General features: G+C 52.6%; 1 protein-coding gene across 1 annotated transcript in view; it reads left to right on the top strand.

The window, feature by feature from the left end:
- Positions 1-21,210, top strand: part of SULT2B1 (sulfotransferase family 2B member 1) — a 32,582-nt gene that overhangs the window by 6,766 nt on the left and 4,606 nt on the right. The window contains exons 2-5 of the mRNA XM_032388733.1: positions 11,515-11,654; positions 17,630-17,838; positions 19,444-19,570; positions 19,976-20,070. Coding sequence (XP_032244624.1) covers positions 11,515-11,654; positions 17,630-17,838; positions 19,444-19,570; positions 19,976-20,070 — 571 coding nt within the window. The remainder of the gene's footprint in view (positions 1-11,514; positions 11,655-17,629; positions 17,839-19,443; positions 19,571-19,975; positions 20,071-21,210) is intronic.

Raw genomic sequence — 21,210 nt, 5'->3', positions numbered from 1 at the left:
GGAGGAGGCAGAGGGGGAGGAGGAGGGGAAGAGGGGGGGGAGAGGAGGAGGGGTGGAGGAGGGGGGAGGAGGGGGGGGGGGGGGGGGGGGGGGAGGGGGGGGGGAAGCCGGGGAGAAATCAGAGCAGTCACACTGTGAGTATCTGTATGTGCTTCTATAAGCAGTTAGGTTACTCACCAAACTGGTAGTACTGGGATTCCCTGAGGCTGGCAATGGCATTGTTGGGAGAGACCATTAACTTATTAATAAACTCAGATGATCAAAAGATACAGAGATAGGTTCCAAGAATTTATTTTCCTAATTAGATTTTCTAAAGAGAAAGAAAAAGACGCATGCGCCTGCGTGCGCCGTACTAAGGCAGCCTGGCGGACTTACACAGCTGCCCACTTGCGGCGCTTAACGTGGTAGAAATTCATCGAGGGCTCGCATCCCAGCCGCAAGTGTTTTGGGTCACGTGGCCACGTGTTTGGGGGCCCCGGGCTCTTCCATCTGTGGCTCCCACATACCCCTAGACGTCTCTGGTCCCACCCGCCAAGGTCAGACTGGCACGATGCTTACGGTTCAGAATTCAAGACGTAGGGAAGTCATGAAACGGAAAATTCTAGTCTCACGACTACCCCAGAGCCATCCCTGGAGTAACCACTTGCCAGTAAGCCTACCTGCCAGAAATGAATCTTCATGCGTGTATCTCATCTTACTTATTTCTTTTGAAAACAGAATCAAGATACTGCTTTTTTTTTTTTTAAAGATTTTATTTATTTATTTGAGACAGAATGAGAGAGAGAGAGCACATGAGAGGGGGGAGGGTCAGAGGGAGAAGCAGGCTCCCTGCCGAGCAGGGAGCCTGATGCGGGACTCGATCCAGGGACTCCAGGATCATGACCTGAGCCGAAGGCAGTTGCTTAACCAACTGAGCCACCCAGGCGCCCCCAAGATACTGCTTTATACCTTATTTAGCCTTTTGTAATACCTGGGACATCTTGCCAAAAAAATGCCACCTGCTTATCCCTCCAATCTTTCAGTGTGAAAATGTCCAAACATATAAAAAACCTTGGAAGGATTATCCGCGAACATCTCTATACCGACGACCCCTAAAATTTTATATGTGTCTTATCATGTATCTGAGCCTCCTTCTAGCTGTCCATCCATTTTTATTTGTGGTATGTTTCCGAAGTAAGCTGCAGACATCAGAGTATTTCATCGTGAACATTCCCATATTTGCTGACGGGATTTTCTTTTAATAGAGGATGTATACATACAGTGTAGGGCACAAATCTGAAGTGCGCTGGGTTTTGAGAAATATACACGTGACCCCCATCCCTCTCAACAAATAAACACCTCCTTTGGAATGGCTGGATTCCAATATTTGTGGGGCCCTGATGTATTCATCCAGTCCTGTGTTGTTTCAAGTCTTGCTTATAAATAATCTTGCAATAAACATCCTGGTGTATATTTCACTGGACACCCCCTCAAGGCCACCGATCTATTCCATAAGTTTCCGGGGGTCACGTTCATTTGCAGATATGATGGAGTAGTGTCCAACGTCGGACACCGGTTCTTGCAGGTGAGACACGTTAGGAGAATTTCTGCTCCCTCCTAGCGCCCCTGCGGGGGGGGGGGGGGGGGGGGGGGTTTTTAAAAGCCCCCAGAAAAAACAGCGGGGGGGGGGGGGGGGGGGGAGACTGATTTTAAAAAGTCACTAGACAAAGAAATTAGTTACTAAGTGTTAAAAGGGCTGCGAAAGAAGCGAACAGGATGCAGAGATGAGTAACGAGGCACATACACGGGGGGTTGTCTCCTGCTTTAGCTGAGGTGGTCTGCATCATTAAAATGTTGCCAAGTGATCTCCCAAAGAGGTTAGTCTAATTGCTCTCCTGCCAAGAGCACGCAAGTGAAAAGAGCCTGTTTCTCAGTACTCTGGCCAAGGCGTGAGTTCATTCCACCGGGATGGAGGTGCCCAGAGGAGATGAGGCTGGTTGTCCAGATGGGCTCCAAGCGGAATTTCAGGAGGTGAGGGAGAGGTACTCCTGCCACGGAGAACAACCCAGACAAAGGCATGGTGGCTGGCCCAGGCGCTGCACAGTGCGTTCTGGGAATGGGGCACGCTGAACCCGGCTCAGGCTCAGGGAGTCTTGGCAGTGTTCCCCAGAGAAAGGCAGGTGACCACAGGCGCCTGCCGTGAGTCAGCAGGAGCAGGACAGCCAGCTGGGCTGCTAAGAGACATCCTGCAGCCAGATTGCATTCCTGAAGGGTGGGGCCGCTCCCAGGAAGGGGGGGCAGCTCCAGCCCCACGCAGACCCCAGAATCCCAGCCGCGGATTCTGTCACCTCCTTTGCACACACGGTCCCCCCAGTTACTCCTTCCTGTTCCATTGATCTAAACCTGCAACCTTCCCCAGATGCTCCCTATCCCCACCTGCTCTGTCTTCCCCCATCACCCTCCGACATACCACATTGAAAACATCTGGGGTTCAAGGGCACCCAGCTGGCTCAGTCGGTGGAGCATGCAATTCTTGATCTCGGGGTTGTGAGTTTGAGCCCCACGTGGAGTGTAGGAGTTACTTAAAAATGAAATCTTTAAAAAACACACGCGCACACACACATTAGAATATTTTGGGTTCATTTTTGTCCATTCAAACACCAACTGCAATAGGGTTTTTTGGTCACTTCACTTTGCTTTTGTATCTCCCAGAGTCGAGCAGGTGCTCAGTAAATAGTTGTGGGCTGAATGAATCAATTTGCCCCATCTCAGGCAATAAGGCCTAAAGCTCCCAGGGGTGGAGAGCTCTCCTTGGACATCAGACAGGAATGTCCCCGGAAAAGAAGTTCCCGTTCCCACTGCCACTGCTCATTCTTGAAATGAGACCAGAGAGGGCTTGCGGGTGGCCTCAGGTCACACAGCAAATCCAAGGCACGCCTGTAACATAGGCCAACAGGATGTTTTGTTATAATAATGGCTAATGGACATTAAGCATTTATATGAGGGAGGCTTTTTTTTTTTAAAAGATTTTATTTATTTATTTGACAGAGAGATAGACAGAAGAGCACAAGCAGAGGGAGTGGCAGAGGGAGAGGGAGAAGCAGGCTCTGCACTGAGCAGGGAACCCGATGCGGGACTCGATCCCAGGACCCTGAGATCATGACCTGAGCCGAAGGCAGATGCTTAACCATCTGAGCCACCCAGGCGCCCTGAGGGAGGCTTTTTAAAGAAAATCATAGAGTAAAGTTGATTAGTGTGTCTGTGTAAGGGGGCATGTATAGTTCTATGAATTTTAGAACATGTACGATTTGTGTAACCATCACCACCATCAGAACCGTTCCCATCATCCCTTTGAGGTCAGCCCCCCTCCCCACCCCCACTGCCCTGGATCTAGTCTCTGTCCACACAGCTTTGCCGTTTCGAAAATGTCATGTTCCCTGTTGTGGCTACAACAAATGACACACACAGAGAGTGGCCTCAAGCCATACAAATCCATGTCCCCACACTTGCGGAGCTCAGAAGTCCGAAATTGGTGTTAACGGGCTCAGATCTGAGTGGCAGCAGGGCCGCATTCCTCCCAGAAGCGCTCGGGAGAATCGGGTCCTTCTGTGCCTTTCCAGCTTCTAGAAGCTCCTAGAAGCCGCTTGCATTCCGTGGCTCGTGGCTCCTTTGTCCGTCTCCAAAGCCAGCCACCCACTCGCATCTTCCAAACTCTCTGCTCTCTGACCTCTGGGATCACAGCTCCTCTCCTCCTTCTCAGAAGGACCCTCGTGATTAAATTTAGGGCCATCCGATAATCTCCCCGTCTCGAAATCCTGACCAGAATCGCAGCTGCGAGATCCCCTTTTCCCTGCAGTGTACCATAGTCACAGCTCCGGGGATCGGGGTGTGGACGTCCGTGGGGGCCGCCGTCCTATGGATGGGACTCTACAGATGGGCCTTCCTGAGTCTGGCTCCTTTCGCTCCGCGCCGTGCCTTCGAGAGGTATCCACGTGGTTGTGGGTCTCAGCAGTCTGTTTCTTGTCATGGCCAAGTAGTATCCCGTGGTGTGGGTGGACCGCTGGTGACCTGCTCACCTGTTGGAGGACGTCTGGGTTGGTCCCAGTTTTGGGCGATTATGAACAGTGTCGCTATAAACATCGAGTACAGATGTTTGTGTGAACATAAGCATTCGTTGCTCTTGGGTGAACACCCAGGAGGGGGGAGAGACTCTGGTTTAAAATCTGCTTATAGGGGCGCCTGGGTGGCTCAGTCAGTTAAGCATCTGCCTTCGGCTCAGGTCATGATCCCAGGGTCCTGGGATCGAGCCCCGCATCGGGCTCCCTGCTCCGCGGGAAGCCTGCTTCTCCCTCTCCCACTCCCCCTGCTTGTGTTCCCTCTCTCGCTGTGTTGCTCAGTCAAATAAATAAATAAAATCTTTTCTAAAAAATTAAAAAAAATAATATCTGCTTATAATAAGATAGTTCAGGGGCACCTGGGTGGCAGAGTCAGTGGGGCATCCCCCTCTTGGTTTCAGCTTGGGTCATGATCTCCAGGTGGTGAGATCGAGCCCCGCGTGGGGCTCTGAGCTCAGCACGGAGTCTGATTGGGATTCTCTCTCCCTCTCCCTCTGCCTCTCCCCCTGCTCTCTTGCTCTCTCTCAAATAAATAAATAAATCTTAAAAAAAAAAAAGACAGTTCAGTGAGATGTATGAATATACAGTATATAATGTAATGCAATATGATAATAATATTCCCCTAAGAGTTAAATACTCCGGTGAACAAGGGGAGGGAGGTGGAGACAGACTGGGAGAGGTTACGCGAGTTGCCCGAGGGCAAACCTATGTCTCCTGGACCACCTGCCCAGAAAGGAGCACACCTGGGGAGCACCAAATGCAGGGGCCCAGAGGCGCTACCCCATGGCCCTGGCTGGTTAAGGGTCAAACTGTGGGGCCACACTGCTTGGGTTCAAATCCCAGCTCTGCCTTCCGTGGCTGTGTGACATCAGCCCAGTGACCCTGCCTCTCTGTGCCTCCGTCTCACATTTGTCAGGCAGGGATGGTAATACCACCCGCCCCCTAGGGGGGTTGGAGGGAATGAAGGAAGCCAGGCACATAACGTAGTGAGGAGTACTGTGCCAGGCAGCGCTCCGCCGCATTAATTTGACTTCAACAAACATTGACCGAAGGGCTCCTCTGTGTATTGGACACATTGGCAATCAAGATGGCCCCCTAGGGCGCCTGGGTGGCTCAGTTGATTAAGCGACTGCCTTCAGCTCAGGTCATGATCCTGGAGTCCCTGGTTGGAGTCCCGCATCGGGCTCCCTGCTCAGCAGGGAGTTTGCTTCTCCCTCTGACCCTCCCCCCTCTCATGTGCTCTCTCTCTCATTCTCTCTCTCTCAAATAAATAAATAAAATCTTAAAAAAAAAGAGGGCCCCCTAAACAAACAAACAAACAAATAAATAAATAAATAAATAAGATAATCCCTGGTCTCACGGAGCTTACCTGCAAGCGGAGAAGGAAGGCAGTAAACAATCAAAGAGATACATAAACCGTGAGAGCGGCTCAGAATGCCCAGCGAGTTGGGAAGACAAAGCAGGGTGGGGGTTGGGGTATGGCCCAAGTGTAAACAGGATGGCGGGTGAGGCCTCACAGACAAGGTGCAGTGGGCGCTGTGTGTCACAGCAAAGACAGGAGGCGGGGGTGCTAATCACAGGCCCGGATGGAAGACAGAGAGCAGTCAGTGCAAAGGCCCTGAGGCAGGCCTCGGCCTGAAGGGTCGGAGGACCAGCAAGGAGATCAGTAAGCGAGGGGTGGGGGTGAAAATTAAGGCAGAAGGGTCAGGGCGGCTCTTGTGGGGCCTCCTATTCATGGTGAGGACGTTGTTTTTTCTCTGAGCAAGGCGGGTGGGTTTGGAGCCGACGAGAGACAAGAGCCTACTTAGTTTCTAACAGTGGAGAAAACTGTCCCTGGGGTGCAGGGGTGGAAGCAGGGAGATCAGTAAGGAGGCGACTAAAGTCCAGAGGCGGCGTGGCTTTTAATCTTTACCAAGTTCCCTCGGGGGAAGCCTTCCTATCCTCCTCATCCTGAGGCCCAGAGAGGGTAAGCCATGTATTCAAGGTCACGGAGCTAGTTGGTACCAGAGCCTGAGTTCAAATCCAAGTCTACACAGCCTCAGCCCGTCTCCCTTCCCCACTGTGGACTGGGCTGCCTCTGGAGATGGTGATAGAGCCCCCACCACCAGGGGATCCGAACTGGGGACGGATTTGTTTATTGCACACCTATCGTGTGCCAGGCCCTGGGGATAAAACACTGAACGTGACCAACACACTGCGCTCCAGCGGCAGAGGAAGGGGCGGAGGCGCGTTGACAGGTACTTACCGAGACCGCCTGGGAAGATTGCTGTGTGACCTTAGGGAAATGTATTAACCTCTCTGGGCCTCCATTTCTTCCGGCACGAAGTAGTGCTCTCCATACCCACTTCATGGGGTTCTGGGAGAAGTCTGATCATGTATGTCCTTGACATAGATTTTCCTTAGGGGTGGCTCCCCTGCCCTTCCTCCCCTGCTGGGGCCAGAGGGAAGTCAGACAGGGTCTTTCAGGTCGGAGGAGGCCAGAGGAATGGGCAGGCCCAGGTTACGGAGGGCCTTAAGTTCTGGGCTGAGGGGTTGCGGCCATGTGCAGGATGGACAGGTGGGAGGGACTGGAGGCCGAGGGACTGAGGGGGCTGTCTGGAGGGCGAGGGGGCGAGGAGGAGACCAGAGCTGGATGGGAGCAGTGCGGACAGAGAGAGAGAGGGCCAGGGCTGCGGTGGGAGGCCGGAGGGTCGATGTGTTGGGCCATTCTTAGAGCCTCACGTCCTGGGGTCTCCCGAGCAGGGCAGACCGGGCCAGGCACCTTTGAGGAGGCTAATAAGCGGGTGCTCAGCCAACTGCCCATCATGTCGGCCCGAGCGCGGTCTGCTCTTCCCCCTGCTGCCGGACTCTGACCCAGCTCCGTTGTCACCTTCGCCCTCTGCTCCAATCACAGCTTCGTGCCAGGCCCCGGATGTGGTGTGGGAACAGAACGGGCTTGTCACCCAGGGAGAGGAAAGTCACCCTGGGGCCAGATTCAATTTACAAGCTGGGGAGTGAAGGCACACTGCACCTGTTTTAGGACACACAGTGAGATTCAGCCAAGCAGGAATGGGGTGGGGGCTCCCCGGCCTCCTCCACGCTCAAGCACAGACAAGGGCGGGCACGGCATTCCTGGCGGGTGGACCGGTCCCGTACAAAGGCCCGGAGGTGGGAATGGTGCTCAGTGCATGGGGTGGGGGGAGGGGGGACTGCCTGCAGGGCTGAGGTTCAAATCTCAGCTCTGCCTGGACCTTGCCACGTGTGGCCTTGGCCAAATCACTCTCCCTCCCTTCCGCTGCCCCATCTATAGCATCGGCACACGGGGGAAGGTGGCATCCGTCCCTCGATTATTTATTTAATGAGCAATTGGTTGTTCTGGGTTCTGAGGGCACAGGGGTAAGGTCTGGACACTGCTGGCCTGCAAGGGGGCCCGGCTGTGGGCATCTCTAGGGGGCCCGGCGGGGGATTCTGAAGTGCTGGGGGCGCTGAGAAGGCTGAGGCAGGGGAAAGGACACCACAAAAGCTCTTTGACTTTCCCTGACTCGCTTCTTGGTCAATGCCTCCGTTCACTCCCGCATGTATTGGGTCAGACAGATACAGGTGGAGTACCAAGGACGTGGCCCCCCGGGGTGGGGCGTGGACCCTCCCTGTCGAGGCTGTCAGTGCTGGGCGGGGGGTGGGAGGGGGCCGCCCTCGTATTTATTCATTCACGCCATCAGTGAATATTTCAGGGGCTCCTGAAGGGCACAGGATCTTTTCCCTGTTGGCCTCTGCCTTTTCCTTTCCTGTCAACTGGGGAGGACATCTCTCCAAGTGGCTGTCAGATCAAAGATCCAAACAGCGCTGCCCACCAAAGGGAGCTTCGGCTTCCCTGGTGTTTATCAGGAGCCAGGCGCCTAACCTAGATTATCCCTTTTAGTTTTCTTTTTGAAAGATTTTATTTATTTGACAGAGGAGAGAGCACAAGCAGGGAGAGCGGCAGGCAGAGGGAGAAGCAGGCCATGTGGGGGGCTCCATCCCAGGACCCCGGGATCATGACCTGAGCCGAAGGCAGACGCTTAACCGACGGAGCCACCCAGGCGCCCCTAGATTATCCCTTTTAATCCTCAGGTAGGATGAAAACCCTGAGGTAGAGATGACCGTTATCCTCATGGGACAGATAAGGAAACTGAGGCTCAGCGAGTCGAGGAGAGCGGCGGAGAGCGCCAAGACCCAGGCACTTAGCCTCCAGTCTGTCTAATGGGAACTGACCGCCTCCAGGCGCCCACTCCCTGAGCTCATCTGCCTGGCAACCAGTGACATCACTAATTCCACGCCCACCCTCCTCCTGGTGGGGAGCTGACGTCATCACCGAACAGTGACGTCACTACCACGGGCTTACTGCGTGCAGAACGAAGCAGCCCCTCCTCTGGGCACACAATGCCCGCCTCGCCTCTGTCGCTGTGTGTCGTAACAATAACGGCAGGCGGGCCTGGCCGGCTCAGTCGGTGGAGCATGTGACTCTTTAAGAATTTTTTATTTATTTGACTGAGAGACACAGCGAGAGAGGGAACACAAGCAGGGGGAGTGGGGGAGGGAGAAGCAGGCTCCCCACCGAGCAGGGAGCCCGATGCGGGGCTCGATCCCAGGACCCTGGGATCATGACCTGAGCCGAAGGCAGACGCTTAACGACTGAGCCACCCAGGAGCCCTTTTAAAATTGTTTTTAAGAATTTTTTTTTAATTTAGGAGCATGCAACTCTTGATCTCGGGGTCGTGAGTTCAAGTACTTCTTACGTGCTCACGACAAGCTTATGAGGTACTGATTATTACTACCCCCATTTTATGGATAAAAAACTGAGGAGGCACAGAGAGGTCGACTGGTTTGCCCGACGCCACACAGCTGGTGGGACACAGAATTCAAACCCCCATATTCTGGCTTCAGAGTTTATGCCCTTCATCAAGACATTGCTACTTCCCTTGTCTCCCTTTTAATATCATTTTTTTAAAGATTTTATTTATTTATTTGAGACAGAGAGAATGAGAGACAGATAGCAAGAGAGGGAAGAGGGTCAGAGGGAGAAGCAGACCCCCCGCCGAGTAGGGAGCCCGATGTGGGACTCGATCCCGGGACTCCAGGATCATGACTTGAGCCGAAGGCAGTCGCTTAACCAACTGAGCCACCCAGGCGCCCTCCCCTGTCTCCCTTTTACCGTTGAAGAAACTGAGGCACAGAGCGACGAAGTATTGGGCCTCAGCTCCAATAGGAAGTGCCAAAGCCATGTCCAGCCCCAGGGCTGCACTCTTCCCCAGGCCTGCAGCACTGTGGTTACTCAGGGCCTGCAAAGCAACCCCACAACCTGTGAGGTGACCAGCCCTCCCTCCCTATCACCATGGAAACAACCCCCAGTCAGAGATAAAGGGGCCTTGGCCAGTTTCTCCCACAGCCCCTTCCTGGTCCACCTCGGGACACTGCCCCTGGAAGACCCCGGCTGGCTGAGCCTCCCCTGGGCTCCCCAGAGCCCTCCAGCGACCCCAGGTGGAGGGCACACAGTTCTCTAGCTTCTATACCAGCCCCCACATCACAGTCCTCCAAACCCCCAACGATAACTGCCATCCCGCCTTCTAGCACCTTCTAGCACCTTCTAGCACATTTCCTGTATTTGAACTTCTCATAATTGAAATCACGGGGTCCGGACCCTCTTGTGGCCCGTCCTTCACTCAACGTTGAGTTTCAGAGTTTCGTCTGTGTGGTCTCCAGCCCTCTTTATATAACAGAATATCAGTAAGAGCCTCTTCGCCATCCCGAGGTGAAATCCACAGACAATATAACCTACTTACACGCATACTTTCTTTCCCCCCCAGTTCAGTGGGTTGTCCTCAGTGTACTATAACGAGGCACAAATGGAAAGTAGCCCAGCGCGGCGGCTCAGGATGGGCAGATCGGATTCTGTGGGGCCGGAAGCTTGTACCATGGTGAGGGGGGTTCTCCTGAAGGAAAAGCGCCAACGCGTGGGACTCCGGCCGGAGGGAGAGGGGATGTTTATTTAGGATGAAAAGAGAATTATAGCAACTTGCCTCATTTTGAACGCTGAGAAACCCTCCACACATTCCAGAAAAGTGACACAGACCAGCTTCTGGCTTCATACACTTCAGACCTGCATCTCCTCCTCCACCTCATACTTTCTGTGTCAGGTGCCCTAGGACAAGTCATGTGATGTCACTCCTGCGAATTCCTGCCGCCAGCCACCTAGCGGGAACACAGCCATGCATGGACGGGCTTGACCGCGGACCCCATAAATGCCCCGGGGGGAAGCTCAGGAAAATGTCTCCCCACCTCCACTTCACCTTAGCCAGGGCCCCCCAGTACCCACCCCTCTCCCATGTGCCAGGGGCAGGAGATCCCGGGGGAGGCCGTCATGGAAAGATACAGCGGATTGAATGGATTGCTCTTAGAACATCTCACTTTGGAAAATTTTACTTCCGTGTATGGCTTTGTGGACCCATCGTGGGGGTTTTGGAAAGGCAGCTCAAGTGAGGGGCTTGAACCTCGAGACTATTTCAGCTTCGGGGCGCCTGGCTGGCTCAGTCGGTAGAGCAGGCGACTCTCGATCTCAGGGTTGTAAGTTCGAGCCCCACATTGGGTGTAGATTACTTAAACATAAAAAAAAATTTTTTTTTAAGATTTTATTTATTTATTTGACAGAGAGAGAGTGTGTGTGCATGAGCAAGGGCAGAAGCAGAGGGAGAAGCAGGCTCCCCACCAAGCAGGGAGCCAGATGCGGGGCTCGATCCCAGGGTCCCGGGCTCATGACCTGAGCCGAAGGCAGACGCTTAACCGACTCAGCCACCCAGGCGTCCCTTAAAAATAAAATCTTAAAAAAAAAAAAAAAAAAAGCCAACAAAACTGTTTCAGCTTCATGGTGACCCTGGACTGGGTTTCACAGGTGGGCTCTGCCATTCTGTGGCCTTGCAGGAAGGAGTGGGCAGGGCACATAGCTTCTGTGGCCTCGGTTTCCTTGTTGGTAAAATGGGGTGGTGGCTTAGCCTCTTCCTCAAGGGTTGGGGCAAAGAGTCAATGTGAGGAAAGCGCTCAGCCCCACTTTACAGATGGGAAGTGCTCCGCGTCCCCCCAGCTGTGTGGCTTTGGGAAGGTCACTCAACCTCTCTGTGCTTCGCTTTCTTCATTCATAAAAGGGGGCTAATAATTGTCGTGACCTCAAAGGATTGTTGTGGGGTTTGGGTAAACCATTCCCACCTTGCAGATGAAGAAACGGGGCTCAGGGAAACTTTGTTGCCAGGGTTCCACCAGCGAATGGGGAGCCCCTCACCTACCTCTTGCTCACCCTCCCTCCTGCTCTGAGATTCCTCTGCCCCCTCCCCAACCCTCCAGGAGTGACTCCTGTCCTCACAGCCCCCCCCCCCCCACTGGTCCTCATGGTGTCTCCCTCACACTCCTACAGCCAGAAGTTGTCAGGCGAATACTTCAGGTACAAGGGTATCCCTTTCCCCGTCGGCATCTACTCACCCGAGAGCATCCGCATGGTAGAGAACGCTGATGTGCAAGACGACGACATCTTCATCATCACCTACCCCAAGTCAGGTACCTGCTGGGCGGGGCGGTTGGGGTGGTGGCCACAGAGCCTGAGAAGGGCTCGCGGAGGGGAAGGGGACTCGGAAAGAGCCGGGGGTTGGGGGCGTGGTAGGGGGGGTGGGGCTGCAGAAAGAGCCGGGGGGGGGGGGGGGGGGCGTGAGCTTGGCTTTTGCACTGGCCGGTCCCTCCGCCAGGTGTCGCTCCTTCCTCCTCCCCCCCAAGGTGGGCTCTCCTGTCCCCAGGGAAGCCTTCCCTGACCTCCCCACCCTGTCCCTCTCCATCCCCTTAACTGGCCTCTACTTGCCTTCATAGCACCTGTCACCACCAGCCACTATATTGTGTTTTCGTTTGTTGGTTTATTCTCTGGTTTCCCCACTGGATCATGAGCTCTTTGAGGGCAGCTGGTTTAGTGTGTCTGGATCACCGCTGTGTTCTTTGAGTCTAAAACAGTGCCCGGCACATAATAAGTATTCAGTAAATATTGGTGGAAGGAAGGAGGCGGGGAGGGAGGGGGAAAGAGATGCTCTTAATTTTCTCCATTCTGTCACTGAAAAGCTGCTTATTGGTCATCTGCCGTGTGTGGAGACACAGCTGTGAATAAGGAAGACAGTTGTCAATTTGTTGGGAGACACGGGCTTTATTTCAATATGCAATCACTTATGTTACTATATAATTAGGGTTGGGGTGGGTGCCCCCAAGGAAAGGTGCAGAGAGCATTGAATGTAGGTAACAAAAGAGATGGTCTGGGGGATGAGGGCAGGCTTCGTGGGGGAGAAGATGTTCATGTCCAGACCTGGAAGCTGCAGAGAGGTTTGAGTGGGAAAGTGTGTCCTAGACAGAGGAACAGCACATGCAAAGACCCTAGGGTCGGGGGAGGCTTAATGAGATTGAGGGAACAAGAGAAGGTCAGTGAGGCTGGGGAGGAGGCGGGGGCACACTGGCTGATGAAGCATCCCTATGGAGCCAAGGTGAGGCTCTGCAGTGACTTTAGTCCAAGTCCCTCGGGGAGCTTTTAGCGACAGAAGGGACAGACTTCAGTTTTTCCGTCTCTAACATGATGGGGATTGACTACTTTATTTCTTTTTCAAAACATTTTTGAAACATTTCAAAATATGATATTCACCTTCTTCAGCATAGAGTTCTGTGAGGGGTATTTCTTGAGATATAATTCACCCACCATACGATTTACCCATTTTAAAGTGTACGATTCTCTGGTAGTAGTGTATTCACAGACTTGTACAACCATCCCCACAATCCATCCTGGAACATTTTCACCATCTCAACAAGAAACCCCATACCCATTAGCCATCCCTCCCCAAACCCCACATCCCCAACCCTAAGCCTTGGCCATCATTGATCGGCTCTCTGGCTCTATGGATTTGCCCATTCTGGACATTTCATATAAATGGAACCCTACAATGCATGGTGTTTTGTGTGTCTGGCTTCTTTCACTTAGTACAACGTTTTTGGGGCTCATCCATGTGGTAGCACGCTTCAGTGCTCCTTCATTCCCGTTTATGGTGGAATACCGTTCCATAGCATGCATTCTATTTTCCGTTTACTCATTCATCAGTTGATAAACGCTTGGATTGTCTGCACTCTTTGTCACGAGTAATGCTTCTAGGAACATGGGCATCCTGTATGTGGACATATGTTTTCATTTCCCGCAGAGTTCTGAGTTTTGAGAGACACACACAGTCCTATAACCACCATCACAGCCAAGATACAGAACAGCCCCATCACCCCCAAACCTTCACACACTTTCCTGGCCATCTCCTCCCTCACCCCAGCCCCTGACAACCATTGCTGTTTGCGGCCCCTAGAGTTTTGCCTTTTCCAGAATGTCACATAGAAGGACCCATACCATGTGCAGCTTTTGAGACTGACTTATTTTTTTTAAAGATTTTATTTATTTATTTGACAGAGAGAGAGAGGCGGGGAGAGGGAGAAGCAGGCTTCCTACGCGAGCAGGGAACCCATTGCGGGGCTCGATCCCAGGATGCTGGGATCATGACCTGAGCCGAAGGCAGACGCTTAATGGACTGAGCCACCCAGGCGCCCCTGAGACTGACTTCTTTCATTCAGTGTAATATACTTTAGATTCACCCAAACTGTTGTGTTTTTGTTGTTGTTGTTGTTGTTTTGTTTTTTACTGCCGGGGAGTATTCTTTTCTATGGATGGACCATGGTTTATCCATTCATCTATTGAAGGACGTTTGGGTTGTGTCCAGATTGGGATGGGTATGAATGCAGCTGTTATGCGGCTTTGCATTCAAGTCCATGCATGGAAATATGTTTTCATTTTTCTTGGATAAATACTCAGAAGTGAGATTGCAGAGTCTACAGGAAGTAGGTTTGCTTAACTTTATGAGAAATTGCCAAGCTCTTTTTCCAAAATGGCTTTACCATTTTGCATTCTCACCAGCAACATCGGTGAGCTTGCCAACCGAGTGTTCCTTGCCAACACTTGAGATTGTCAGGGTTTTTTGTTTGTTTGGTTGGTTTTTAAGCCATTCTAACAGGTATGTATTGCTATCTCACTGTGGTTTTAATTTGCATTTCCCTGGTGGCTAATGATGTGGAGCATCTTTCCATTGGCTCATTGGCCAATCACGTATCTTCTTTGATAAAGTGTCTGTTCAAGTCTTTCCCCCATTTTGTAATCAAAACCATTTGTTTTCTCATTATTGAGTTTCGAGAGAGCTCTTTTTTTTTTTTTTTTTTAGGCTCCACGCCCAGCGTGGGGCTTGAACTCATGACTCTGAGATCAAGAGTCAGATGCTCTACCAACTGAGTCAGCCAACCACCCCGAGATTCTTTATATAATCTGAGTACAAACCCTTTATCAGATACGCCTTTTGCAAATATTTTCTCTCCATCTGTGACTTACCTCTCCAGTGTCTTCTCAAAGCAGAAATCTAATTTTGATGGAATCCAATTTGTCAATGTGTTCTTTAATGGGTCAGATTTTGATATCATAGCTAAGAAATCTTTGCTTAACCCCAGGTCGTAAAAACGTCCTTTGTGTTTCCCTGTAGAAGTTTTATGATCTTAGATTTTAAACTTAAATCTATCATTGATTTTAAGATAATTCTAGTATATGGGATGAGGTATAGTGTGAGGTTCTTTGCCCATGGACGTCCAATTAGTTCAGCTTCTTTCTTTAATTTGAAATGTACTGATTTTTTTCTTAAGAAGTAATGAATTCATAGTTCAGAAGCTCAAGAGGTACAAAGGGTTTGCACCGAAAGATCTCTCTCTCCTACTGCAGTCACCAAGAGTCCCTGTGTATCCTTCCAGAATTTGCACGTCCAAGCAGAAATGTGCATAAATATATTTTCACTTTTTCCCACCACAGTTCACACACTACCCACACCATTCTGTATCGTGGTTTTGTGTATATTTTTGCTTTCTTTTTCCTTGCATTTGTTTAGGGGAGAGAGGGAGAGAATCTTAATCCCCCAACGTGGGGCTCGATCTCATGTCCCCAAGATCATGATCTAAGCCAAAATCAAGAGTCAGACGTTTAACTGACTGAGCCACCCAGGCGCCCCTCTTTTTCTTTGTATCTTGACATCATCCCATCTTAGGACTGTAGACAAAGAACTTCTTTGTTTGTTTATTTGTTTGTTTACGGTTCCATAGTATTCCATAACATTGGATGTACAGGAATTCTTGTTTAAACAGTTCCTGACTGCTAAGTATTTACTAGTTTTCAACCTTTGCCTTTAAACACAATGTAAACTTTATACACAATGTAAACTTTGAACACGATTTAAACTTTATATACAATGTTGCCTCCAGGGCATATAGCACCTGCACACTTAATGCCTTGATCTGTAGAAAAAACTCCTAGGTATGGAATTGCGTGGCCAAAGGGTCTGTGAATATGCGATTTTGATGGCCATTGCCAAATTTCCCTTCATCAGAGCTGTAGAAACCTCTTCCCTGAGCAGCAGGTTTCGTTCAAAGCAGGTTTGAGCCGGATGGTGATGGTTGCACAACAACCTGAATGCATTTCATGCCACTGAGCTGGACCCTTTAAAAATGGTTACATCGGTAAGTTTTACGTTATGCGTATTTTAGAAAAGAATTTGTGAGCTAGTCACGGAGGATCAAACCACTAAGGGGGTAAGGAGAACCCCAGGGGATACAGGAAGAGCCCATGCAGGGATCAGCCAGCCACTCCCCCTGGGCGGAAAGCAGAGCGCCCAAGGAAATCTGCTGGGGCCGCGGGGGGCAGAAAGTGTCGCTGTCGCTGGGTGTCCAGGGCCGCGACACTGCCGGCCGCGGTCCATCACCGGAGCCAGCGGGCGAGAGGAGCGGGCGAGAGCCGGGAAGAGAAGCCCATCCTCCCGAGGCTCCTCCGGCGCCCTCTACTGGCGGAGCTTATCATTGCGCCAGGCGCCGGAGGAGAACTGTTCACAGGGTCCGGCTGCCAACGCCCAGAACAGGGCACCGGAGAGCGGATTCGGGGGCAGAGGCAGTGCATCAAGAACCGGGGCAGGGGGACGCCTGGGTGGCTCAGTCGTTAGGCGTCTGCCTTCGGGTCAGGTCATGACCCCGGGGTCCTGGGATCGAGCCCCGCATCGGGCTCCCTGCTCCGCGGGAAGCCTGCTTCTCCCTCTCCCACTCCCCCTGCTTGTGTTCCCTCTCTGGCTGTCTTTCTCTCTGTCAAATAAATAAAATCTTAAAAAAAAAAAAAAAAAAAACCGGGGCAGGGTTATTGTTAGAATCCAAGGCAATATAGGGGCGCCCGACTGGTTCAGTTGGTGGAGAGTGAGACTCTTGATCTGGGCGTCGTGGGTTCGAGCCCCACTTTGGTCGCAGAGATGACTTAAAAATAGGGGCGCCTGGGTGGCTCAGTCGGTGAAGGTGAAACCTCTACCTTCGGCCGAGGTCATGATCCCGGGGTCCTAAGATCGAGCCCCGCAAGGAGCCCCGCATGGGGCTCCCTGCTCGTGGAGGAGCCTGTTTCTCCCTCTGCCTGTGTCTGCAGCTCCCCCTGCTTGTGCTCTTTCTTTCTGTCAAATAAATAAATAAAATCTTAAAAAAAAAAAAAAAAAAACAGACAAACAAAAAAACAAAACAGAGAATCCAGGGCAATATAATACTAATAATAGGTCACTGTTAACATTATTATTATTATTATTATTATTATTATTTCTCATCTGACTTGCCTACAGTCTCCTGGAATCCGGACCTGAGAACTGGGTCATTGATAAGGTCCCTTCCTGCTACATGACATTTGTGACTCCCCCAGAAATCAAGGGTGACTCCTGAGAAAGGGCAGTGAAAGGAGCTGAGGTTTTTAAGCCCAGACGTCTGGATTTAATTCCAGCTTCCTGTATGTACTAGCGGAATGCTTCTGCCTCACACATAAGCCTCAGAATCCCAGCCACGGAGCCTACTAGAAGCTTATTTGTCATTCCTTTAAACTCCGGTCGGTGCAGGATGCGTGGAGGGACGTGGGGGGAAATCCATGCAGTCTCAGGCATTCTGGCTCTTTCCATCTTATGGCTCTGCCATCCCCGGGAGCCCCAGTTTCCAGGGGCGTCCCCGCATCCAGCCAGCGGAGAGGGAAGGGGGGGGGACACGTAGGAGGTGTTTATGGGCCAGGCCTGGAAATGGCTGAATATCACTGCACTCACTTGGCCAGAATTCGGTCACATGGCCCCACGTGTAGCCGCAGGGGAGGCTAGGGAAATGTGGTCCCGTCATATTCCTGGTAGGGAGATGAAATGGGGTTGGGTGGACAGCAAGCCAGTCTCTGCCACGCGGGCCACTTCCTAGCTTCGCCACCTTGGCCGCCGACTTTGTTTCTTTGAGCCTTGAGTTCCTGCTCTGAAAATCATGATAAGCAGGCCTAGCTTCTCCGCTGGCTTGCCGGCTGTGAGGAATCTGAGAAATCTGACTTTGGTTCTCTCTGGCCTCCCCTCCACCCCACCCCATCTTCGATTAATTTGCCCAATATCTCCTGACAGGCACCAACTGGATGATTGAGATCCTCAGCTTAATCCTAAAGGACGGGGACCCATCCTGGATCCGCTCGGTGCCCATCTGGAAGCGGGCACCCTGGTGTGAGACCATCATGGGTGCCTTCAGCCTCTCGGACCAGCCCAGCCCCCGCCTCATGAGTTCCCACCTCCCCATCCAGCTCTTCACCAAAGCCTTCTTCAACTCCAAGGCCAAGGTGCAGGAGGCGGGAGGGGTGTTGGGGTGGGGGAGAGCTGACTCTCCCTGACTGATGGGTTCAGCACATTTACTGAACACCTACTATGTGCCTGGCCCTGATCTAGAACAGTAGCTAGTAAGCACATAGCAATGTAAGCCCACATTCTAAGGAGTAACAGGCAGAGAAGAGATAAGGAAGCTCTTTAATATGCCAAGGTGGTAAATTCACATCAGAAAGGAGCAGAGTGTGGGGGTGTCTGGGGGAAGAACATTCCAGGCACAGGGAAGAGCAGGTGCAAAGGCCCCGGGGTGAGTGTGGCATGCCTGAGGCTGGCAAGGAAGCCTGTGTGGCCAGAGCCAACTGAACGAGGGGGAGAGGAGTAGAGATGAGGTCAGGGAGGTAACAGGCTCCCAACTGTGCAGGGCTGCGTGGGCTATGGTGGGAACTTCGCTTGTCCCCTGAGGGACATGAGCCAGGGCAGGGCTCTGAGCAGAGAAATAGGAGCCGACTTAGGTTTCCACAGGCGCCCTCTGGACGCGAGGTGGGGGACAGACCGTGGGGGTAAGGGCAGGTAGTCCAGGTGGGAGGCGACAGTGGACGAGACCAGGGTGGTGGCTGTGGAGGTAAAGGAAGCAGGCTAGGTTTGGGGTGTATTTTGAAGGTGGAACCAGTAGTCAGATTAACTGACAGATTGGGTGTGGGTGTCAGACAGATGAATCAAGGGTGACTCCATGGTGTTTGGCTCTAGCTGCTGGGAGGATGAGGCTGCTGTCACCTGGGATGGGGGGCGGCGAGATGGGGAGGTTCAGGGAAAGTGGGAGCTCTGTCATGGCCCATAGGTGTCTGGGTGGGGGTTGCCAGTGGGCAGGGAGATAACTGAATTGGGATTTGATAGGACAGATCTGGGATGGACATGCGTATCTGTAACTGGCTGGTCGATACAGAGATGGATGGAGTCATTAAAGCCAGGAGACTGGTGGGATCACGAAGGAAGTGAGTGGCTGACCATAGTCTTGGGGAAGGAGACAGTTGCCAGGGAAGGACATATCCAATGGGGCTGGAGTGGGCTTGGTTGTGGAATATGAAGCAGGTAAACAGAGTGGAGCCAGGTGATCGGGGCCTTGAATGCCAGGCCCAGGGGCTGGGACTCTTCCCTGGGGTGCTGGAGAGTCGAAGAAGGCAGGGTCAGCTCTGGGTATAGAAGGACCTTCTGGGGCCATGTGGAAGGTAGGAGGCTGGGGAAGAGGCTCTGGTGAAGGACCAGACAGGAACAGATGAGTTAAGGCCTTGGCTATGGGAATAGGAAGGAGGGTCAACACCTCTCACCCTGATCTCCTCCATCCTGAGCCCCATGCCTTCTTCCTCCAGTCTTTATTCCCTGAAGCCAAACTGTCACTCTGCCTAGTCCAGGAACAGTCCCACTCTCCTCCTGGAATGTGGTTGCAGGGAGCTCTCCCCATCCGCTGGGATGACGTGAACTGATCTAAGCTTAGCGGGGCAGTCCCCTGAGTCCTTCCTGCTGTGGGATCAGAAGAGAGAAGGCTTGGGGATATGCAGTCTTCGGGGCTGGGGTCCTGCCTCTGTCTGACAGCTTCTGGCCTCCTCCCCAACATCCACACACAGGTGATCTACATGGGCCGGAACCCCCGGGACGTGGTGGTCTCGCTCTATCATTACTCCAAGATTGCTGGGCAGTTGAAGGACCCCGGCACGCCTGACCAGTTCCTGCAGAACTTTCTCAAAGGCGAAGGTGAGGAACTGGGGCAAAGTGAGATGGGGGAGCCCCTTGGGGACCCAGCCAAGAAGGGGGCAGGGGAGGGGTACGAAGGAGAGAGAGGCAGAGATATAGGGCGTTACTCACAGTGAAGGAGACAGGGGAATAGAGAGAAGGAAACAGACAGACAGACACATAGATACAGAGAGACAGAGAAGAGAGAAACAAAAAGAGAGAGAGATGCAGAAAAGGGACAGAAACAGAGAGATGCGGAGACAGGGGTTTTCAGGGTGCCAGATGTGGGGGGTTTGGGAGAGGCGTCCAGCTCTGAGGGGCCAGGCCCGGGGCCACATGGGGCCAGTGAGGCCCCCCCTGAGCCCCGAGCCCCAGTGGAGGTGGTTTTGCTGCCCGGACCTCATCCGCCTGCCCCTCCGCCCGCAGTGCAGTTTGGCTCCTGGTTCGACCACATTAAGGGCTGGATTCGGATGCAGGGCAAAGAGAATTTCCTGTTTATCACCTATGAGGAGCTGCAGCAGGTGATTCCCCCCCCCGCCCCACCCCCACCCCACTCCGGCCCAGCGTCCTCCACTCCTCCCCTCCTCATACCCGCTTCCCTTCCCGCGAGGCCTGCTCTGCTGCCTAATGCACCAGGTACTGGGGGCGCAGTGGTGAACGGAGCAGGGTCCTGAGCCCCTGAGCCGCAGAAGGGGCATGGACAAAGAAATGAAATAGATGGCAGCTGGAGAGCAGAGCGAAGGAGAAAAGGCAAGCCGAATAGAAGCTGAGGATAAGGAATGTGTGGGGGCGCAGTTTTAAATAGGGTGGTCAGGGAGGCCTCTGGGGGGAAGATGACACTTAAGCAAAGATCTGAAGGAGAAGAAGGAGCCCTGGAGATATCTGGGGGGAAAGTGTTCCAGAAAGCCCGTGCAAAGGCCCTGAGATGAGAGCATGCTTGATGTGTTCCTAGGGGAGCAAAGAAGCCCATGTGGCCAGAGCCGACTGAGTCGGGGTGGGGGTGGGAAATGTGGGCAGAGAGGGGATAGGAGGCATGGGGAGGACCTTGGCTTGTCTCTGGGTAGGTAGAAGCCCTCAGGTGGGCCCTGAGCAGGAGAGGAGATAGGATAGATGAGGTCATGCAAAACTGCGGCACGTGGGAAGTGAGCTTCAATGATGGCTGTGACCTGAAGGGCAGAGGGGAGCGGTGGAAGGAAACAGCCTTTGGAGTTAGATGGGGATCCTGTCTGGACCCCATCAAACGTCCCTGGAGCAGGCACCCGGGAGAGGAAAATGCCTTCTGGCTGGGGCAATCAGGGAGAGCTCCCTGGAAGAAGGTGCCATGCAGAATGCCCACTGCTTTGCTGGGCTGTAAGGAGGATGCTGGGCTTCTAGAGGGACAACCCACAGTGAGCATAACCAGCCATTCTAGATCCTTTTTTTCTTTTTTAGCAAACACTTTTTTTTTTAAAGATTTTATTTCTTTATTTGAGAGAGAGAGCATGGGGGGGCGGCGGGCAGACGGAGAAGCAGACTATCCACTGAGCAGGGAGCCCAATGCGGGGCTCAATCCCAGAACCCTGGGATCATGACCTGAGCCGAAGGCAGACGCTTAACTGACTGGGCCACCCAGGTGCCCCATTCTAGATTCTTAACAAAGATGTTCCCAGAGGCTGGGTACC

This window comes from Phoca vitulina, unplaced genomic scaffold, assembly GCF_004348235.1.
Source record: "Phoca vitulina isolate PV1807 unplaced genomic scaffold, GSC_HSeal_1.0 scaffold52, whole genome shotgun sequence".
Taxonomy (NCBI): domain Eukaryota; kingdom Metazoa; phylum Chordata; class Mammalia; order Carnivora; family Phocidae; genus Phoca; species Phoca vitulina.
This window is presented reverse-complemented; position numbering and strand designations above follow the sequence as displayed.